Source organism: Neospora caninum, chromosome VIIb (assembly GCF_000208865.1).
Source record: "Neospora caninum Liverpool complete genome, chromosome VIIb".
Lineage (NCBI taxonomy): Eukaryota > Apicomplexa > Conoidasida > Eucoccidiorida > Sarcocystidae > Neospora > Neospora caninum.
The window spans coordinates 1,208,157-1,225,615 of NC_018394.1; the positions used below are offsets into that span (position 1 = coordinate 1,208,157).

Below are 17,459 nucleotides of genomic sequence, written 5' to 3' on the forward strand. Positions count from 1 at the left end.
GAAAGATAGGCGAAGAGAAAGATAGGAGAAGAGAAAGATAGGCGAAGAGAAAGATAGGAGAAGAGAAAGATAGGAGAAGAGAAAGATAGGCGAAGAGAAAGATAGGAGAAGAGAAAGATATGAGAAGAGAAAGATAGGAGAAGAGAATGATAGGAGAAGAAAAGAGACAAGAAACGGGAGAGGAACAAAAGAGAGACGAAAAACGATAAGTAAGCGTGAAAGTGAACCTCTCTGTCCCGTCTTTCAGCCGCAAACGGTCGGAGACACACACTGCCCTACCCGAGGAAGACAAAGGGCGCCAGAGAAAAGACATGCGGTTTGGACGACGACGGAGGCGGGTGGCCGAGCAGCGAAAACGAGAAGAAAAAAGGGAAATTCAGCCGCAAGCGGGCAAGTGACCGGGGAAAGGACGCGAGACGCCACGAGACACAGCACCTGTCAGCAGGAGGAGTTTCGAGCCTTCGCGTGAGGAGGCAGAATCGCACCGGACAACCGCGAGAAAAAACCGAGGAAAACACTCAGCACAGAGCACCTTTCGGGGAAGAAGGGAAGCGGACCTGGTGGCGCGAGCGGGACTCGGTTTTTTCGTTTTGCTCTCGCAGCCTCGGTTTTGCGGAAGAGGGTGTTGAACAAAAAGGGCGGTCGCGTGACACACTCTTGTCTAGTGACGAGAAAAAACGGATGCACAGAGATGGACGGTGAAGCAGGCACACAGTTTTGCTGCATTTTCCGGCAGGTTCGTCATTTGCGCATGGCTGACGACTCACTGCGAGAGAACCAGAGAAGTCGTGCAGAGAGAGGCAGGCAGAGATGAGGTGACGGAAAGGCCGCAAGGTGTTCCGGGACCGCGCGATCCTCGTTTCACCGGTCACACACGCCCCTTCCTTGCAGATTTTAAAAACAGAGGCTGAGCTCTGAGAAACCAACCGCGAGAGCGGAGAGGAACGAGTCAACTTTGAGCTCGATATCTCGTCCAACGCCGCGGAAAGTCTACCACTTCTCCGGCACACTATGTGCACCCGCGCAAGCGCCCAGAAAGCGCGAGAAACGTCGCGCGCTCGCGCGCGCCAAAAAATCAACTGCGCTCACCTTGGGACGCTTCAGCTTCGAGAGATATGTGCACACCGGTTCCTGATTGGCAATTTCACAAAATGCGGAGACCTCAATATCTGTGCTTCTATTCTTCAACGCATTCCAGAGAGAGCAGTACAGTCTTTATACGAGCACACATATACGTATTTAAATACAAACAGACGCCCCTCGTTTTGTTCATATATAAACATCCGCATCCGTATGTTTACGTACATTTGTGCGTATTCTTTCAGTGTCTGACGTAACCTCGAGAGGTAGCGTTTTGAGAGTGGTACGTGGCGTCCCGGTGTGCCGTGATGCGTACGTCCTGCGGACCCGCGGGATCGAACACCCTCCATTTTTAGCTTGTCTTGACCGGCGCGATCCTGACGAACTCTCTTCTGGGCTACACTGTTTGTGGACAGATTGTGGACTGGATCCCCGATCCTGGCCACACACGGTGTTGCCTTTCAGAGGCTTGGACGCGCTCGTCCGCGCTACAGACATCTCGCCTCGTCTTTCCGCATCAGAACGTTGCGGCTGGCACACCCGAAAAGGCCGAGCTGCCCCAAGAAAAGGCTGATTTCTCCGCCCTCGAGCCGCGCGCTGCTTCTCCTTCCTGCTCCACCGACGTGCGTACTGTGCTGCGGTGTATGGACAGCTGAAGACAGCCACCACGGCTGTGTGTGTCCGAATCAGCAACCGCCACGACGGGCTGACAGCGAGAAAAGAGTTCGTACGCAAAGAGAAAGAAGACCCAAAAACGAAAGCTCAAAAGCGTGTAAGTCAGTGAGTACGGCGCGCCAAACGGGCTCTTCTCGTGGTTTCCCGTGATGCGGCCGCATTGTGTCAAACCTAGCCCGTTGCCGGGGGGGTAGAGAGAGCCAGTACACCAGCCGCTCCTCCCGCCTGCGGCGACCGCAGAGGAGCCTTTATCTAGGAAAGAAACCGTGTTGCGGCTTTGAGCTTTTCTTCCAGCTCCTTCTGAGGCCAGGCAGAGAGGTTGGAAGGCGAAGAAGGAAAATGTGTCCTGGAGAAGGCGAAAAATCGAGGTCCGCACGCCACACCAGCGAGCCGCCCTCGAAAGGAGTCCGAGAATCGCGGTTGACCCGCAAAGGGTCTCGAGACTTCGGCTAATAGTCGGAGGATTTTGAACGGTGACTCCGGTCGGGTGCTTTCTTCTCTGTCCGGCGATCTCACGCCAAGACAACAACACTCTCCGCTGGGCCATTGCACAGGCGAAGGCTGTGAGAGACCGCGAGGAAGGCCGCAACCGGGGTTGGAACGACATCCAGGGACAAAAAGGACGGAGTGGACCGAGAGAATCCTTCCTCGCAGTCTCAAACTCGCGACTACTCAGATCCAACAGCTGAGCCGCGCCTAGCCGGCGGTCTCTGTGTGCTCGATTTCTGCGGATGGGGAAGCGGAGGAACCTTTTTCAGTTCCGGTGTGCTGGAAATCTCGAGGGGCCAGGTGGTTTAACGAACCGGCGCACAAGTCAAATCTCCGCAAGTGGAGACTCTCTCGGTCCTTGCGTCCTCCCCGACTGCGCTTCTGCCGGAAAACAGCAGAGCGTAGGCCCCGTCATCTCCCGAGCTTCTTTTGAAAGGCCGTGCCACCACCTCGAAAAGACATCTTGAGAACGCCAGAGAGATCTCCTCTCTCCCGCACATTCTCCAGTGCCCGTTCTTGTCGCCAGTGCGAAGGAGTGCTTCCTTGATGGACAGAGAGAGACACGAAAAGAGAGCACAGCGAGACGGGGGAGACTGTGAGAGGCGACCGGGCGTAAGAGGAGAAATCGGCCCGACGGGGACGCGCGTTTTTCACCTCAAGATTTTCACCCACCTCCACCGTGGTGTGAAGGCACGAGGGTACGCCTCTTCTTTGCTCAGCCTATGTTTCCCTTCCGGCTCTTCCTCACAGGATTCCCGTCTTCTTCCAGTCTTTTCTGGCTTCGCTGCTGCGCCTGTATCTGCCTCTCTCTCGTCTTTATTCGTGTGATCCTGCTCACCTGCGGCCTTTCCCGGGACACGCGGTTCTTGCTGACCGGTTCGACCTCCGCTTCTGACCCGTCTCTCCGCAGCACACACAGACACGCCAGTGGCAAATCAGTCGTCGGAGAGCGAATTCCTCATCTATCCCTCGTCCTGTGCCTCGGTTTCCCCCACTCTTCCTCGAGGCCTCCTCCTTCCTGGGTCTCAGGGCTTTCTACTCTATTCGCTGCCGAGATCGTCTTATATCGATATCTCTGGTTTGTGCCTCTCTTGGGGTTGGACTCCTTTTTTCGGCTCTGCCCCCGCCTCTTCTTCAGAGAGGCGAAGGAAAGAGCCTAGGGCGGAGGGTGTCGACACAGGTGTTCCGTGCGCGTGCAAACATCGCGAAAATGGAAAAGAATCTCTTCTCCCTCAGCCGCGACGCCCGGCGACACCAGACGCCCGGCGGCGTTGCCCACGGCGCGCACTCTGAGGCTTTTCTTTCTCGCCTTACCGACAGACGGAAACTAGAAGGTACCTCTCCAACACCCTGTTGACACGCCTGCTCTGTACTCTCCGGTTATCTCTAATCAAAGCCGTTTGCAGCTCTGTATCTACGAATGCTGTTTTTCGGACGCATAGGCGCATTTAAGTGTGCAGCTATCAATCTCTGTACTTACTCCGAGACATCTGCCTATCTATCTATATCTATATCTATCTATATCTATCTATATCTATATCTATCTATATCTATCTATATATCTATATCTATATATATATATAGGAAATGGAGGCTCGCATCGATGCGTGTCTGTCTGTAGGGCGAATGTGCCATTTTGTTTTTGCTTATGTTTAGCTAATAATGATCTAGGGTGTATCTGCAGCTGGAAAAGGGGTACGAGAGCAAACGAGGCGTGGACTCTGTGGTGGGCTCTGTTTCCCAGGGCACACGGGGTGTGTGAATCGGCTGGCGTGGCACGACGAAGGCCGCCTCCTCGCCTCTGTGAGCGACGACCGGCAGTGCCTCATTTGGGATCTCCATTCGGAAAAGGCCTCACCTACGGCGACTATAAATACGGGTAAAGCTTCGGGAAAAGCCTCCCTTCCCTGCGCGTCCCTCCCCCGTTTTCCGTTCTCCTCTCTCGCCTTCTGCTCTTCTCGTTCTGCGTGTCCCCTGTCCCCTAACATGTCACTCAGCGCCCCAGATTTCACGTGGCCACGCAGGGATTTCAGGGTCGAATTGCCGCTGTTGGTGTGCAGGAGCGCAGGCGACGCAACGCGTCCGTTCCCAGACATGCGTGCCTCTCTGCATGACTTTGCTCCTAACGCCTATATCAGGCACATCTAGCACTTGTACATATATATATATATATATACGTATATACGTATATATAATCATATACATATATATATATATATATATATTTTTACATATATGTGTGTATATCCATAAAGTGCGTGTGTATGTGTATATAGTGTATGCAAGCTCACCACTGTTTGACACGTTTGTGCAAACTGTTCGTTCAGTGCCCCGATAACGACCATTTTGTTGACAGGTCTCCCTCTCTTTTTCACCTGCACATATACCTGTGCATATACAGGATTATGGTTTTCACCTTTCCCTTTTTGTGTTTTTTGCTGTTGTAGGGCACTCTCTCAATGTCTTTGGCGTCGGGTTTCTCAGTGACACGCACGTGGCCACGGGAGCAATGGACCGTGAGGTTCGCTTGTGTTCGATCCGCGAAGGCAATGCAAAGTAGGACTGGCTTCCGATGTCCCTCGCGTCTTCCTTTGTTCTTTCGCTTCGTCTTGACGCTCTCGTTTTTGGTATCGCTCTGATCTGCACGGCGCTTCGTGCGTTGTCTCCGTTTCCTCGTCGTTGCTTTTCTCCTCCACCTCTCACCCTGGAAGCTCGTGTCCGCTCTCCACTTCTGCACTGCGGCCGTTGTCTTTACTGGCCTTCAGTCCTCCTCTTCTCTCATGCGCTGCGCCTTCGTGCTTGGCGCCTGGGGAAGGTCGTGCGCTGCATGCAGTGGAAAGGCGGTCGACTCCGGCACCGTTTGCGTGTGTGTGTCCTTGCGCTTTCGAGCAGCTTTGTCTGTCATTGCCACTCGGGCCGGGTGAAACACCTTGCCACGCTCCCACACTTCTCCCAGAATCTTTGGTGGACAGCGTCTGAGGACGGTGAGCAACGGCGGAGACCCGTGCCTCGGCCGTGGAGACTTGAGGCGAAGGCGACGAAGGGAAGAAACGGGCAGAGCGCAGGCAGACGGACTTTTGGGAAGACAAAGATGACAACGGGACAGCAAATGTTGAAACCAAAGACTCAGGACTGCTCCAGCAACATCGCGGAGAATCCGGGTCGACTTTTGTTTAGGGACGGCAAGGGGCGAAGGCTAGCGCGGCAGTGTCGCGGTGGGAGGACCAGGCAAGAGCACTGCGCGCGACAGAAGAGGGGACACGGTTTCTTTCTGCGATATGAGGTGATGGAAGGAATAGCCGATGTGGAGGGCCGAACCGAGGCTCCTCGAATATGAGGCTGGCCGAGAAGGCAGGCTGCGTCAGGAAACGATACGCGGATTCGGAAACCTGGACGCCGGAGAGCGACGTGGTCGCGGGGGCGGGCGCTGGGAAACCGGCGTAAGACAAGACAAGTGGAGTTTCTAATCAAGCGAGAGGCTTTCGCTGTGGGTGTGCATGCACGTGACAGGCACCGTCCGGCAGTACGACAAACGCGAACTGCACTCGTGCGTCCCTGGCGGCGTCCACGCCCCAAATGTGAGTTGTCCGTGCGTGAGTCGATGGTTCCTTACTCTGCCTATCTCGGTTCTCTCGGCCGAGCGTCTTTCTCACGCACGCATGTCCGTTCGCACGTGTGGTTGACCATTCTCGCATTTCCGCGCCGATGCGCGTTTTCACCGTGCGGTGACGTCTCTGTTCTCCTTCGATGCCTCGTGCATGCGTTTTCGTTTCCTCCAATGTCCAGGTTCTCATCAGTCTCCATCCTCGCGCACGCCCTCGGAGTGCAAGGCCAGCCGTCCGTATGACCTTTACCCCTCCTCGAGCTCCTGCCTTTTCTTCCTCTGCGTCTGCCTCGGCTTCCTCGCCTTCTCTCGTTCTCTCTTTTCCAGAGACAAGAGAGGGAGAAGAGCACGGCTCGCCCGCCGTCTCTGTTCGGTTGAGGCTGCCGGCGTCGAGGCCCCGCCGCGACCGTCAGGATGCTGCGTCGTCGCCTCCGTCCGAGTCCGACAGTTCGGAGGGAGACCGACGGCGTGGGAGACGCAGAGAGAGCGACACGGATGCGCGTTGCCCGCGAGCGTCTTTCACAGCCAGAGGAGAGAGACATCGAGGGGCTGACGATTGCCACAGAGAGTTGACCTTGCTGGATCGGCGAATGGATCTGCGCGACCCGCGATCGGTCCTCACGAAGGACAAACGGCTGTTGAGGGAAGCCTTCTACGAGATGCAGTTCGCCAGGAAAGGCGGCCCCCGCGGCGCACCTCAGGTGAGAAACGTTTTTCACATACGTGAAAGTTGGTCCGAGTCTTCTTCACGTGGCGTTTCTCTAAAACTTTTCAAAGTAGAGTTTTCTTTAAATTTTTTCTTGGAGCTACCTTGGCATCTATATGTGGATTTACCTTTACCATGTATATCCAGAAGTCTAAGATTCTGCTTTTCCCGGCAGTCACGCTCAACCTCACAGTCCACAGAGGGGTCGTCCGTCCTCCCTATGAAGGCGTTCGGACCCAGCAAGGGGTGGGGTGAGGCGCGGAAATTTTTGGAACCGCAGGGCGATTTAGGCCCTCAAAGCGAGCGATCGCTGAAGGCTGGCGATGGGTGCGATCCTTCCGTGTGTGGCAAGAATCGCGCAGACGCGCAGGATGCCGTAACGCGTCTGAGCGGTGCACGCAGAACGTCAAAATCCTGGCTGCGTTGCGCGGCGCGGCGCCGCCTCAAGTGTCGGCCCTCTGCGCGAAGAACGCGTGGTCGGGCGGGCGTGAGTTGCAGAGCGGTCCTTGTCCCCGTTTGCATCTTGCTCCGCGACTACGCGACTGTCTCTGCAAGCTCGCCTCGGCCTTGTTTTTGCGCGCTTCTTTTCGCTTCAGGTGAAGGCCGTTGCCCTCAATCCGATGCAGCCTGAATACATTGCGATCGCCGCAAACGATCCGCTCCTTCGCGTGTACGACCGCCGCATGCTTTCGCTCAGCAGCGACGGCCAAGGGCGAGGAAGAGCGGCGGCTGAGGACGATCCCGAGGAGAGAAGAAGACGAGGCCAAGACGTGCGTCATGCGATGCCGTGCGAAGTGTATCTCCCTTCGACTCTGTGGGCAGTGCCTTTTGAGCATGACCCGCAGTGGGACAGGCGGTTCTCTAGGCTTCTCACGGTCACGCATCTGAGGTGAGAGGCCGCGCGGGGACAACCCGAAAACGAAAAAGGGGGACCGGGCGAAGGCGAAACAGAGAGACTGTCAGGGGTCAGGGATAGGAAAGAAGGACACAGAAACAAAGCGAGGAGGAGGCGGATGCTGAACTCCTTTTCCCTGTTTTTAGCAGTCCTCAATCAAAGACCGTTATGAACGCTTGTTGCTCCCCACCCAGTGGAGAGAAAGCTTAAGATAGGTAAACGAGGTGGACGGCAGAAAAGGGGTCTTCTTTTTGCGGATGTCTGTGCGGAATCCATGGATCGCTGAGAAAGGAAAGAGACGGGGTTTGCACGAGGTCGACGGACACCGGGGGACGCGCCAAAGGCCCAAGGCAAATCGCGGATGCAGAAGACAAAACAGGGGGGTCGGAGAGGGCGGAGAACCACGAGGCGAAAGAGCGTGATGGGGGAAAAGGGCAAGAATATACGAATGAAAAAAAGCCGGAGGAAGGCGTGTTTCGACTTCGTTTCTGGCCCTTCGCTTCCTGTGATCGTTGTCGCCGTCATGAATCCTTATCTGTTTTTTTCGGCAATGCGCTCTTTTGTGTCCCGTCCCGGCTCCGCCTCTTCGTTGTCCTTTCTGGCCCTTTCCGTCCGCGAAAATGCCTCGCCCCGGTGTCTTTCCTCGCCTTCCGCCCGCGTCTGACGTTCCGTGCTGTTTTGCTGCGCTCTGCTCTGCTCCGCGTTGACAGCTGGTCCCCAGACGGCCGCCGCCTTGGAGCAACATACAGCGGAGAGCAGGTTTACGTTTTTCCTTTCCTTTCGTCGACGTCCACGCTGGCATCCCGTTCGACTCCGTCCTACGACTGGAGCCGGGTCGGCGCCTCCGCCCCCCGGAAAAGACGACGAGCAGCCCGAGGCGGCGACGGTCTGCCCGTGGCTTCCTCGTCCTCGACTTCTTCCTCTTCGTTTTCTTCCGTGTACCCTTCCTCGTTCTCCACCTTTTCTGCCTCTTCCTTCCCTTCCGTCTCTCCACATTCGCCTTCCTCGTCTTCCGCGTCCGCCTTTTCTGCGTCTTCCTTCTCGTCCTTTCCTCCATATTCTGCTTCTCCCTCGTGTGCGTTTGCGCCCGCCCCGATGCCTTTTTTCCACGGGCAGTGCGACTTCCACAGCGGAGCGCACGCTCCCGCGGAGACTTCCTGTCCGATGCCCAGACGCCTGCGACCTAGCGCGGGGCTCTTCTGCGGAGACACGCCGAAGCACTTGGGTGTCTCCCATGCCGCGCGCACCCCCCGCACAGAGAGCGAGCCTCCGACCGAGCGACGCGGGACTGCATGCGCTCGCGAAGAGCCAGGGAATGGGGCCTTCACACTCGGGCCCCGGTTCCGCCTCTCTGCACCAAGCGTCGCACGCATCAGCAAACACGAGGCGCGCCGCAAATGCCTGTACGCCGCCGCCGGCTTCTTGACTAGGGAAGAGCAGGAGCAAGTGCTGCCATCGTCGACGCCGGCTGAAGAGATCAAAGAGATGCAGGCCAGCGCCAATCAACTCTGTGAGGAAGGGGCGAGGGCCGCGCGCATGCGACGAGGGACACTCGCGGCACAGAACCGACCGCTTGAGTCACAGAACTCAAAACGCTTTCTTTGCGGTGCCATGGGAGCCTGCCTCTGTCCCGGCGCGCCATGCCCAATGTGATCCGTACCTCTCTCGATCGCTCTGTTCCAGGCGTCCGTATCAAAGCCCTCTCTTTGTATATATATATATATGTATATATCCTTTCGGAGAGGTGGAAAGCAAGGCATGCCTAGCAAAGTGTGTTTACCGTTTCGATGGGTCTTTGTTGCCTTTCCGTCGCAGTGAGGAACGGCAAGTACACGCAGGCGATTGTGATTCTCACGCGCGCCCTGAACGAAGCGACTCAACCAGAGCTGCGGGTGCCGTTGCTCTGCAACCGCGCTCTGGGCTTCATCAAGAGAGCAGCCCGAGGCGACGGCCTGGCGGCGGAAATGGACGCCATCGAGGCTGCGTGCCTGGCGCCAGAGAATCCCAAAACGCACTACAGGTGATTCGTCTCCGAGTTTTTTGCTCCTCTCTCCACGTGCCGCCTTTTCCAGTTCCGAGAGGGGTTAGGTGCGCTCTGCCGTCGCCCGTATCTGGTCGCGGTATCCGTCCCGCTCGGCGGTTCTCCGAATGTCGCCGTCGCATCGCTTGCGCTTTGTGGCGTCTACCTCTGATTCTTGCTTCTGGTTTGTATGTGAGACCGTCGGCCGCATCGTGTCTCCTTTTCCTCGGTGCGCCGCGTTTGCGTTTGCTGTGTTGCGTGTGCTTACTTACCTTTGGCTCTTTTCCTTTTTACACGCTATATTCGGGCTCTCTTTCTCCTGGTTTTTCTGCCTGCCGTGGAGACGCGGCCGACTGCATCGCCTTGCCTTCGGTCCTCGCGTGCCAGCACCGTTTTGCACCGTTGGTTTTTTTTTTTCTCTTTAGGCGAATCCAGGCGTTGCGGCTTTCCCTCCGGCCCATTGCCGCCTTTCGCGCGGCTCGGAATTCCCTTCAGAGATTTCCGCAAATCCCAGACTTTGCGCGGGTCATGAAGGAAATCAGCAAAGAGCTCTGGTCAGCGCGCCCACGCATGTCACACGCTCGGCTCTTCTCAAATGCTCACAGCGCCTTGGCGACGCGTCTGCAAGCGGTTATCTATCTGTCTATATATATATATATATATACATATATGGATACATACATCCATCTCTCTAGATGTATAATATAGTAATATATATATATATACACACATATATATCAAATATATATGGTAATATATATGTATATATATGCTAGTCAATGTTTATTGTAATATATCTACATATATTTAGAAATATAAATATATATACATTTGTTTGCTTTTATGAGCAGGATGTATATGTCCTGATATGCGTGGATGCATGTATATGGGGATAGAAAGCTGTCAGATGACCGGCAGCGAGGCATCGGTGCCGAGTGGTGAGGAATCCGGGAAAGGAAGCTCGTGTGTGGTCTCGGGAGAGTCTTTCAGAACGCGTCGGCGTGTTTCGAGTTGCCTCTGCGGTGTGAGAAGCTCTGTGTGCGAGCGTAGGCAGCGGAGTGTTCTGCGTGTCTGCATGGGATTCTGGGCAGCGCGATGACGCGCCGCTCCGTAGGTGAACAACCCCGTCAGTCGCGAGACGGGAAGCGGTGCCTAGACAGCTGGGACCGGTCGCAGAGGCGCCGCGGCGGTTTCCATGCGTGCGCGTCCACAGAAATTGGTGTGTTTGCTTTCATTATTTTCATCTGCATCTCGGGGTTTTGTGGTTTTGGTCCGCCTCAGCCGCAGCCGCCGAGTCTCGCAGCTCTACGGTTCATGTATTCGGCCATTTCCAGGGCTGCTGTCTCCTTCGCCGCTAAACAGCCCGCGGTATTTCCGTCCGCCTTCTGAGAGACGAGACGCGCAGGGACAAGGAGCGCAAGGCGAGCGGGGCGCGAGTGCAGAACCCGGAGAAGAGCAGCCGGGACACCAACGCGAGGGCGAATTGTTTTTCAGCAGAGACGCAGGACGAAGGAACGACGAGCTCCAGGCAGAGCCAAAGGCCGTTTCTGATACACCTGCGGGAGACAGTAGCGCCTCAGCTTCCTCCGTTTTTTTTCCGCCCTCTTTTTCCTCGTCTTCGTCTGCGTCTTCGCATGCCTCGGTGGCGGCTCTCGCCAGCAAAGTGCGCGGGACGTGCGAAGCAGGCCGGATGGCTGCAGTCTCTGACTGGTTGCGTGGCCGTGGTGCTGGAGAGCGACAGGGAGGAGAGGAAGGTTCCAGAGGATGCTGGGGTCCAGAGAGAGACAAGAGCGAGGAGCGGCATGCAGCGAGAGATGTTCTCAGTCAGCACTGTAAACCGAGCGCGTCCCCGGGTTGTTCCCTTGGTGGAGACGCACACGGAGATGGCACCGATGCCGGGAGAGAAGGCGAGCGGGAGGCGAGAATCACCGGGATCAAGGACGACAAATCACTTCTCCAAACAGGCGACCGAGAATGTCGGGAAACGAACCACGGAGACAGCGTATCCCAGGCGCAGCCGCCCAGCCACACACTCGATTCGACATCCTCTTCCTCTTCGACGTCTTCCTCTTCGACGTCTTCCTCGTCTCTTTGCTCGTCTGGTTCTGCTGTCTCTACCTCTGGGGCTGCTGCGTCCTCTGCTGCGTCGCCTTCGCGAAGCGAGAAGAGAGAGATGCGGATGAAGCAGTGTGAAAAGGATATGGCGAATTTGATGTCGATGGCGTTTGCGTATCTGGAGCACTCCGAGGAGGCCACCCAGCCGCTGTGGGTCCATCCGGCCGTGGGATTCTCGTATCGCTGTCGGATTCCTGGCTGGCAAGGCTGGCCTTCTCTGTCTCTGCTGAGAAGGTTGATGCGCAGCAAGTGCCGCGCTCGGCTCATGGCGAGGAAGGAGCGCCCGAAGCTTATCGAGGAAGGTGAAGAGAGTGAAGACCAGGAGGGCGGACGCGGAGAGTGTGGGAAGAGCAGGCGAGGCTGGGACGCAGGCAGGAGAGCTCGCGACGGAGGAGAGGCACACGAAGCGCAACCGAAAGGCGAGGAGGAGGGCGGCCACGACCACGGTCTTTGCAGAAACAGGCGTGGACGACACAAACGGCACGCCTCGCGCAGCTCGCCTCAGAACTCGCCTCTCTCGGCTGCCTCCAGATGTGGAGCCCCCACGCGTCGGGCGGTAGCTGCAGAGCTAGAAACTCACAGACAATGCGACTCCGACAGAGACATCAAACGCGAAAGTGGGGCGAGCGCACGCCGAACCTCAAAACGCCTACGGCGTGGTCCTTCTGGTGATTCCACTTCCTCCTCAGCTTCGTCTGGGGACGCACCTGGCAGGACAGCCGCCTCTAGGGCGAATGCGGGCGACGTCAAACCCGAAAAGAGAGCTCCCCCGCGGGACACGTCGCGCCCCGACGCGCTTGGCCTGGCGCGGCGCGCGTCCTTCTCGCCGCTGGCCTCGCTCGACGAAGAGGCGAGCTTCGAGTCCTCGTCGGACTCGGACGGCTTCGCCCTGGAGAACTACAACTCAGACGTCGCGCTCGACGAGTACTGTCACCTCTGCTCAGGCGGCGAAGACGCCCATAGCGGCCCAGACGAAGGCTCCAACTCGGACGCTTCCGGCGGGTTGCCGCGTGGAGCTCAGCGATCTACCGAGCAGCATCGCGCCGAACCGGGGGGGAGGCACGCCGAAACCAGCGGCTCGGAATCTGCCGCAGAGCCTCGCGCAGGTGCGGGAGACCTTTCGCGCGGCGGAGGCGAGGAGACACCGGAGACGCCTCCTGGCGAGGCGCGAACGGAGACGCCTCCTGGCGAGGAGCAAACGGAGACGCTTCCTGGCGAGGCGCGAACGGAGACGCCTCCTGGCGAGGAGCAAACGGAGACGCTTCCTGGCGAGGCGCCGAGGGACACACGACCCGGCTGCGCTCCAGGAGGCGGCGGGGCGGCAGGTGCCGACCCGGAGTGGGGGCCGAGGGGCGGGAGGAGCGTCGTCGAGTCAGAGGACACAGGTGAAGCAGCGAGGGGGGAAGATGATGGAGGCCGCGGGTCTGAAGGTGACGCGCGAGGGGAGCGGACAGGCGTGTCAGGGAGCGAAGATCCGGGCGACAGCCAGGACAGCGATGAAGATGATCTCGAAGAGTTTCGATCTTCCTCATCCGACGATTCGTGGCCGAGCGCGAGTGACGAAGAGGCGTCGGGCGAGCCCCGGCGTGGGTACTTTTGGGACGACAGCGACGACGACGTGTGGGCGGACATCGACTCCATGCACGTGAGGCCTTTCCTCCTGTTCTTCGTCACTGTCAGTCGTGTCTTCGCAGTCGTTTCGCTGCGTTGCTGTCGTCTCTCCTGTGCCTTGGCGTGAACGCTCAGGGTTTCGCCGCGTCTCAATCTCTCTTTCGCGCCTTTCCCCGCTGTCGGCTCGACCTCCTCTGTGTTTGTTCGCGCCCGGCGCCTGCCTTCCTTTTTTTTCCGGTCGTTTGCCTCTCCACGCGGCCTTCTCTGCGTTGCTCTCTCGCGACTCTCAGGCGGTCGGCGCCGCTCCCGGACCCTGGCGCAGTCGCTTTCGCACAGCTCGCGAGGCCGAGCAGCAGCTTCTGGACGCTAACTGGATGCCTACGCCGCACGTTGGCCGGTGAGCCCGAACGGAAAAGCAACAGAGCCGGTCGAGTGTTTTGCACGCAGTTGTCCGGCCGCGCCCGCGCGCGTCTCCTTGTCTCGCCCTCGGAGATCGGCGAACGTGACTGGAGACAAAAAGGCTGAGGGACGACCAGTGATGCCTGAGCGAAAAGGAACACAGAGACCACTACCCAGTGTCTTTCATATCTCTGGCCAGGAGCGATAGCCGTGGCAGGATCCAAGTGGATTTTTATCTTGTCTCGCAGCCGGGACCTAAGACTTCTCGGTCCTGCGTAAAGTGTGCACCTCGTCCTGGCAGGCGTGCGAAGCCGTCTCCTCGCTCGCTCGCGTCCCACCTTCACTGTGCACCATTTGGCGCTCTCCGGTTTCTCCTTCCAGATTCGTGGGGCACTGCAACGCCGCCACAGATATAAAAGAGGTCGCGTTCTGGGGAAACGACCACGTCTTAGCCGGCAGCGATGACGCCTCCGTCCTTGCGTGGCGAATGTACGATGGTACGGTCTATCCCACGAACTCACTCTAAAACGGCAGTATCCAGTCAATCTATTTCGTTTGAACAGCCACGCGTTTTTGAACTACCCATGTCGTTAGGTTCTCTAATTTAACGGTGCCCACATAGTGCGAAAAATTCAATTTAACAAATCCCTACGTGTAGAAAACGTTTTGTCTTCAAACCCTTCTACCACTCGGCAAATAGCAGTGCCGTGCCTTCTTAAATATACTTTGCTAACTCACGTCTTTCATGAACAGTTGGGGTATCGTGCGAAGTGCAGTCTGTATTTCCAAAGTATAAACGAGTCGATTACTTCAACACTCTCCGTTCTTTAGACTAAACGTGTGGCGGCTGTCCCCCTCTTGCCGCCCGCGCGTTTCCCTCCCCGTCCAGGAGTTTCGATCTTATCTCTACGTGTCCGTTTTGCAAGCGTCGTACTCTCTTTGGTTGTCTTGTGTGCGGCGGCGATTTGCCTAGCGAGCGGCTTGGCGCTTTTGTGTTCTCGGACGTGTCGCCCGCTCCACTGTGTAACAGCGTGTGCTGCGTTCGTGTGCACTGGTCAGCGTCATCCTCCTTTTGCCGCGCCATGGGGTGTCCTGCTTTCCACGTTCTCCCCCGGCCTGCCTTCCGGGTTCTTCCCGCTCGTTTCCGGCCCGTTGCGCAGCGTCTGTTTCAGCTTCTGAGGCCTCCCCCGTGTACTGACAGAAACCAGCCCATCAGCGACTCAGGCTCCCTTCGCTAATAAGGGGATGTTGTGAGCTGTGGGACACAGGGAGCGTGGGCCGAGGCACGAACCCTCGACAGGAATCGCAAACACGCGACTCGTGTCTCCGCCCATTTCTGTTCTTTCCTCAGGCGAAGTTGTCAACATCTTGCGAGGACACGAGAGCCACGTGAACTGCGTGGCAGTTCATCCTCACGGAGCATGCATCGCCACCAGCGGAATCGACGATTTCATCAAAATCTGGACTCCTGAAGGAGGCGCACCATTCCTACTCGTACGTGGCCCCACCGTTCCTCCCAGCCAGTCGCACGTTGCGCTCCTCGAAGAGGCAGTATGCGTGCATGCAGTTCGGTGTCTGACGGCTCCGTGGTCTTCTCTCCGTACCTATCGTAGGGTCGCAGTGTCAGGGACCAGACAAAACTGCGGGGAAATAGAAATAGATGCATGCGAGACCGATGGATAACGCGACAGATGCAAAATCCCGATAACCGCAGATACATATATACATATACATATACAAATATATATATATATATATATATATATATACATTTACAAATATATATATATATATATATATATATATATACATATGCATATATATATATATATACGGAGGCGTCGGAGGCGCTTCCCGCAGGTTTTCCAGTTCGTAGTGTTCCCGGACGTTTTCTCAGAAAAGAGAGGCGAATCGCACGTGGGTCACGTTCCTGCGCATACGCCTGATTCTCCGGTCCTAGACCGGCATGCACTTCGTGCGCAGAGATACAGAGACAGGGGCTGACAGGAGACGGGGGAGAATGGGGAGGGCGTTCTCGCTCGCGTCTTCACCCCTGGCGGCGTTTGCGCATGACTGGAGATCCATGAGCTCACGCGGGAGAGGGACACAGGAAGGGAGAGAATGGGGAGATAACGTTGAGGCGAGAGTGAGAATGATAACGGACGAGAGAAAATGTGGTGGGAAGGGAGGGAATGGAGCAGACTGAAAGAGGCACCATGGATACCTGGTCTCGCCCTGTCTGGCTAAAGGATCGGCTGAGACCCCGACTGGTGCCAAGAAACAGAATCCCATTCGGCGAATGCCTTAAGTGAGGCATGCCTCGCGCTAGAGCTCCGTTGCATTTCTTGAGGCATACGGGGTTTTCTATCGCTGAATTGATGTTCTGTGTTTCCACAGGACGAAGCAGCGGAAAAGATTTTGAGAGGCAACCAGGATCTGATGGACGAGGAGAATGCATCGGCGCGAAGTCTCTTCACGTTTCGCCCTGGGATCCTTCGGTGCGTTCTGTCTCTCACCCGTGTTCCCCTTCTGATCTCGCATCAAACCGGCCGGGGGCGTCGCCAGTGAGAGGCCGTATCCGCGTCCGTCTTGGTGTCAGCTATTCTAGAGGGATGTCCTATAGTTTCCCGAGTCCCTTACCCATCACCGCCGTGTTTTGCTCGTGTCGCGACTAGCCATCCACAACTGCGCACCTTATAGTAAACGGCCGAGTCGGTACTCCCCGTAATCTGGGGCGTCGTCCTAAAAGGCGTTGCCTTGTTTATCGCGTTGAGACCCGAGCCTCACCGCTTGGCCTTCGATCAGGGCGTTTCCCGCTCTGCCCTCGCAGCGCTCGTTCTGGTGGAGTTGAGTGGATCTCGTCCGCGTTTTTCTTTCAAAAACTGGATCTTCTGTTCACTTGCCCGCTGGCAAAGGACACCTCGCGTCTTCGCCTTTTTCGCCCACGTAGTGGGCCGGCGCTTGCCTGCGCTGCTGCAGAGGCAATCGGTCCGAGCTCCCCCACCAGGGCGGAGCCCCCGGTGCATGCGCAAAGGCCAGCTCCTTGGCTTCCCCTGAGTCCGCGTTGTTGCAGGGGGTGAGAAACTCGAGCCTGCGTCGCGTTTGCAGGAACCTCCTGTCTTTCGCGCGTGTCTGTTTCTTACACTTCGTTTGCTGTACACAGAATCTGCTCCTGTCTTCTTTCCTCTCCACAGGCATTTGTTTGCAGCGATGGACCGACCCGGCGAGGGCGACCGGGAACCCACGTGCAACATCCAGTGAAATGGCGTCCGAGAGCTTATCTCTCAACTCTTTGCTTTCGGCTGGTTCCTCTCTTTTGACTCATCGCGATGCCCCGAGGTCGAGCAGAAAACGCGCGAGAACGTCGACACGCATACTCATCGATACATCATACACATTCCTATCTCCGCATCCATGGCTATATATATATATATATATGATTGTATATTTGTCTACCCGTTTGTGTGTATATTTTTGTCTATATCTACTTTTTTGTACATATGTACACATGTACATATATACATATTTGTGTATATAACGTATACCTGTGGACGTGTTTGGTAGCTCGTAGCGAAATGTCACCTGCGTGGGAAGAGAGGTTTGAACCGCGATGTGTGTCAAGAGAAAGGACCAGGGGCGACAATTAACGACGGGCTAGCCTGGCCTCGATTCGTTGAGTCCAAGACCGCGAATGCGAGAAAGGGCTACGCGCGTGCCGCAACGAACAAAGAAGGAAATCGAGACGTGCGTCACCCAGACACATATTTGCACCCGGGAGGTTCATCGCTTCCTCCCTTGGGGTGGGCGTGTCGAAATGTGTGCATCTGAGCTTAAAAGAAAGAAACGTTGCAGGTCCATTTGTGGC

At 56.6% G+C, this 17,459-nt stretch overlaps 1 protein-coding gene across 1 annotated transcript; it reads left to right on the top strand.

Annotated features, from left to right (window-relative positions):
• Positions 1–3,454: 3,454 nt before the first annotated feature.
• Positions 3,455–16,855, top strand: NCLIV_025420 (Os06g0724500 protein, related; the record flags this gene model as incomplete). Its single annotated transcript, XM_003882737.1, has 17 exons — positions 3,455–3,578; positions 3,989–4,123; positions 4,692–4,800; positions 5,137–5,228; positions 5,755–5,822; positions 6,031–6,549; positions 7,151–7,443; positions 8,160–8,283; positions 8,566–8,959; positions 9,265–9,469; positions 9,895–10,023; positions 10,751–13,229; positions 13,486–13,592; positions 13,976–14,091; positions 14,946–15,088; positions 15,992–16,092; positions 16,789–16,855. The coding sequence occupies 17 exons, from the start codon at positions 3,455–3,457 to the stop codon at positions 16,853–16,855; spliced, it is 5,205 nt and encodes a 1,734-aa protein (XP_003882786.1).
• Between the last annotated feature and the right edge of the window lie 604 nt (positions 16,856–17,459).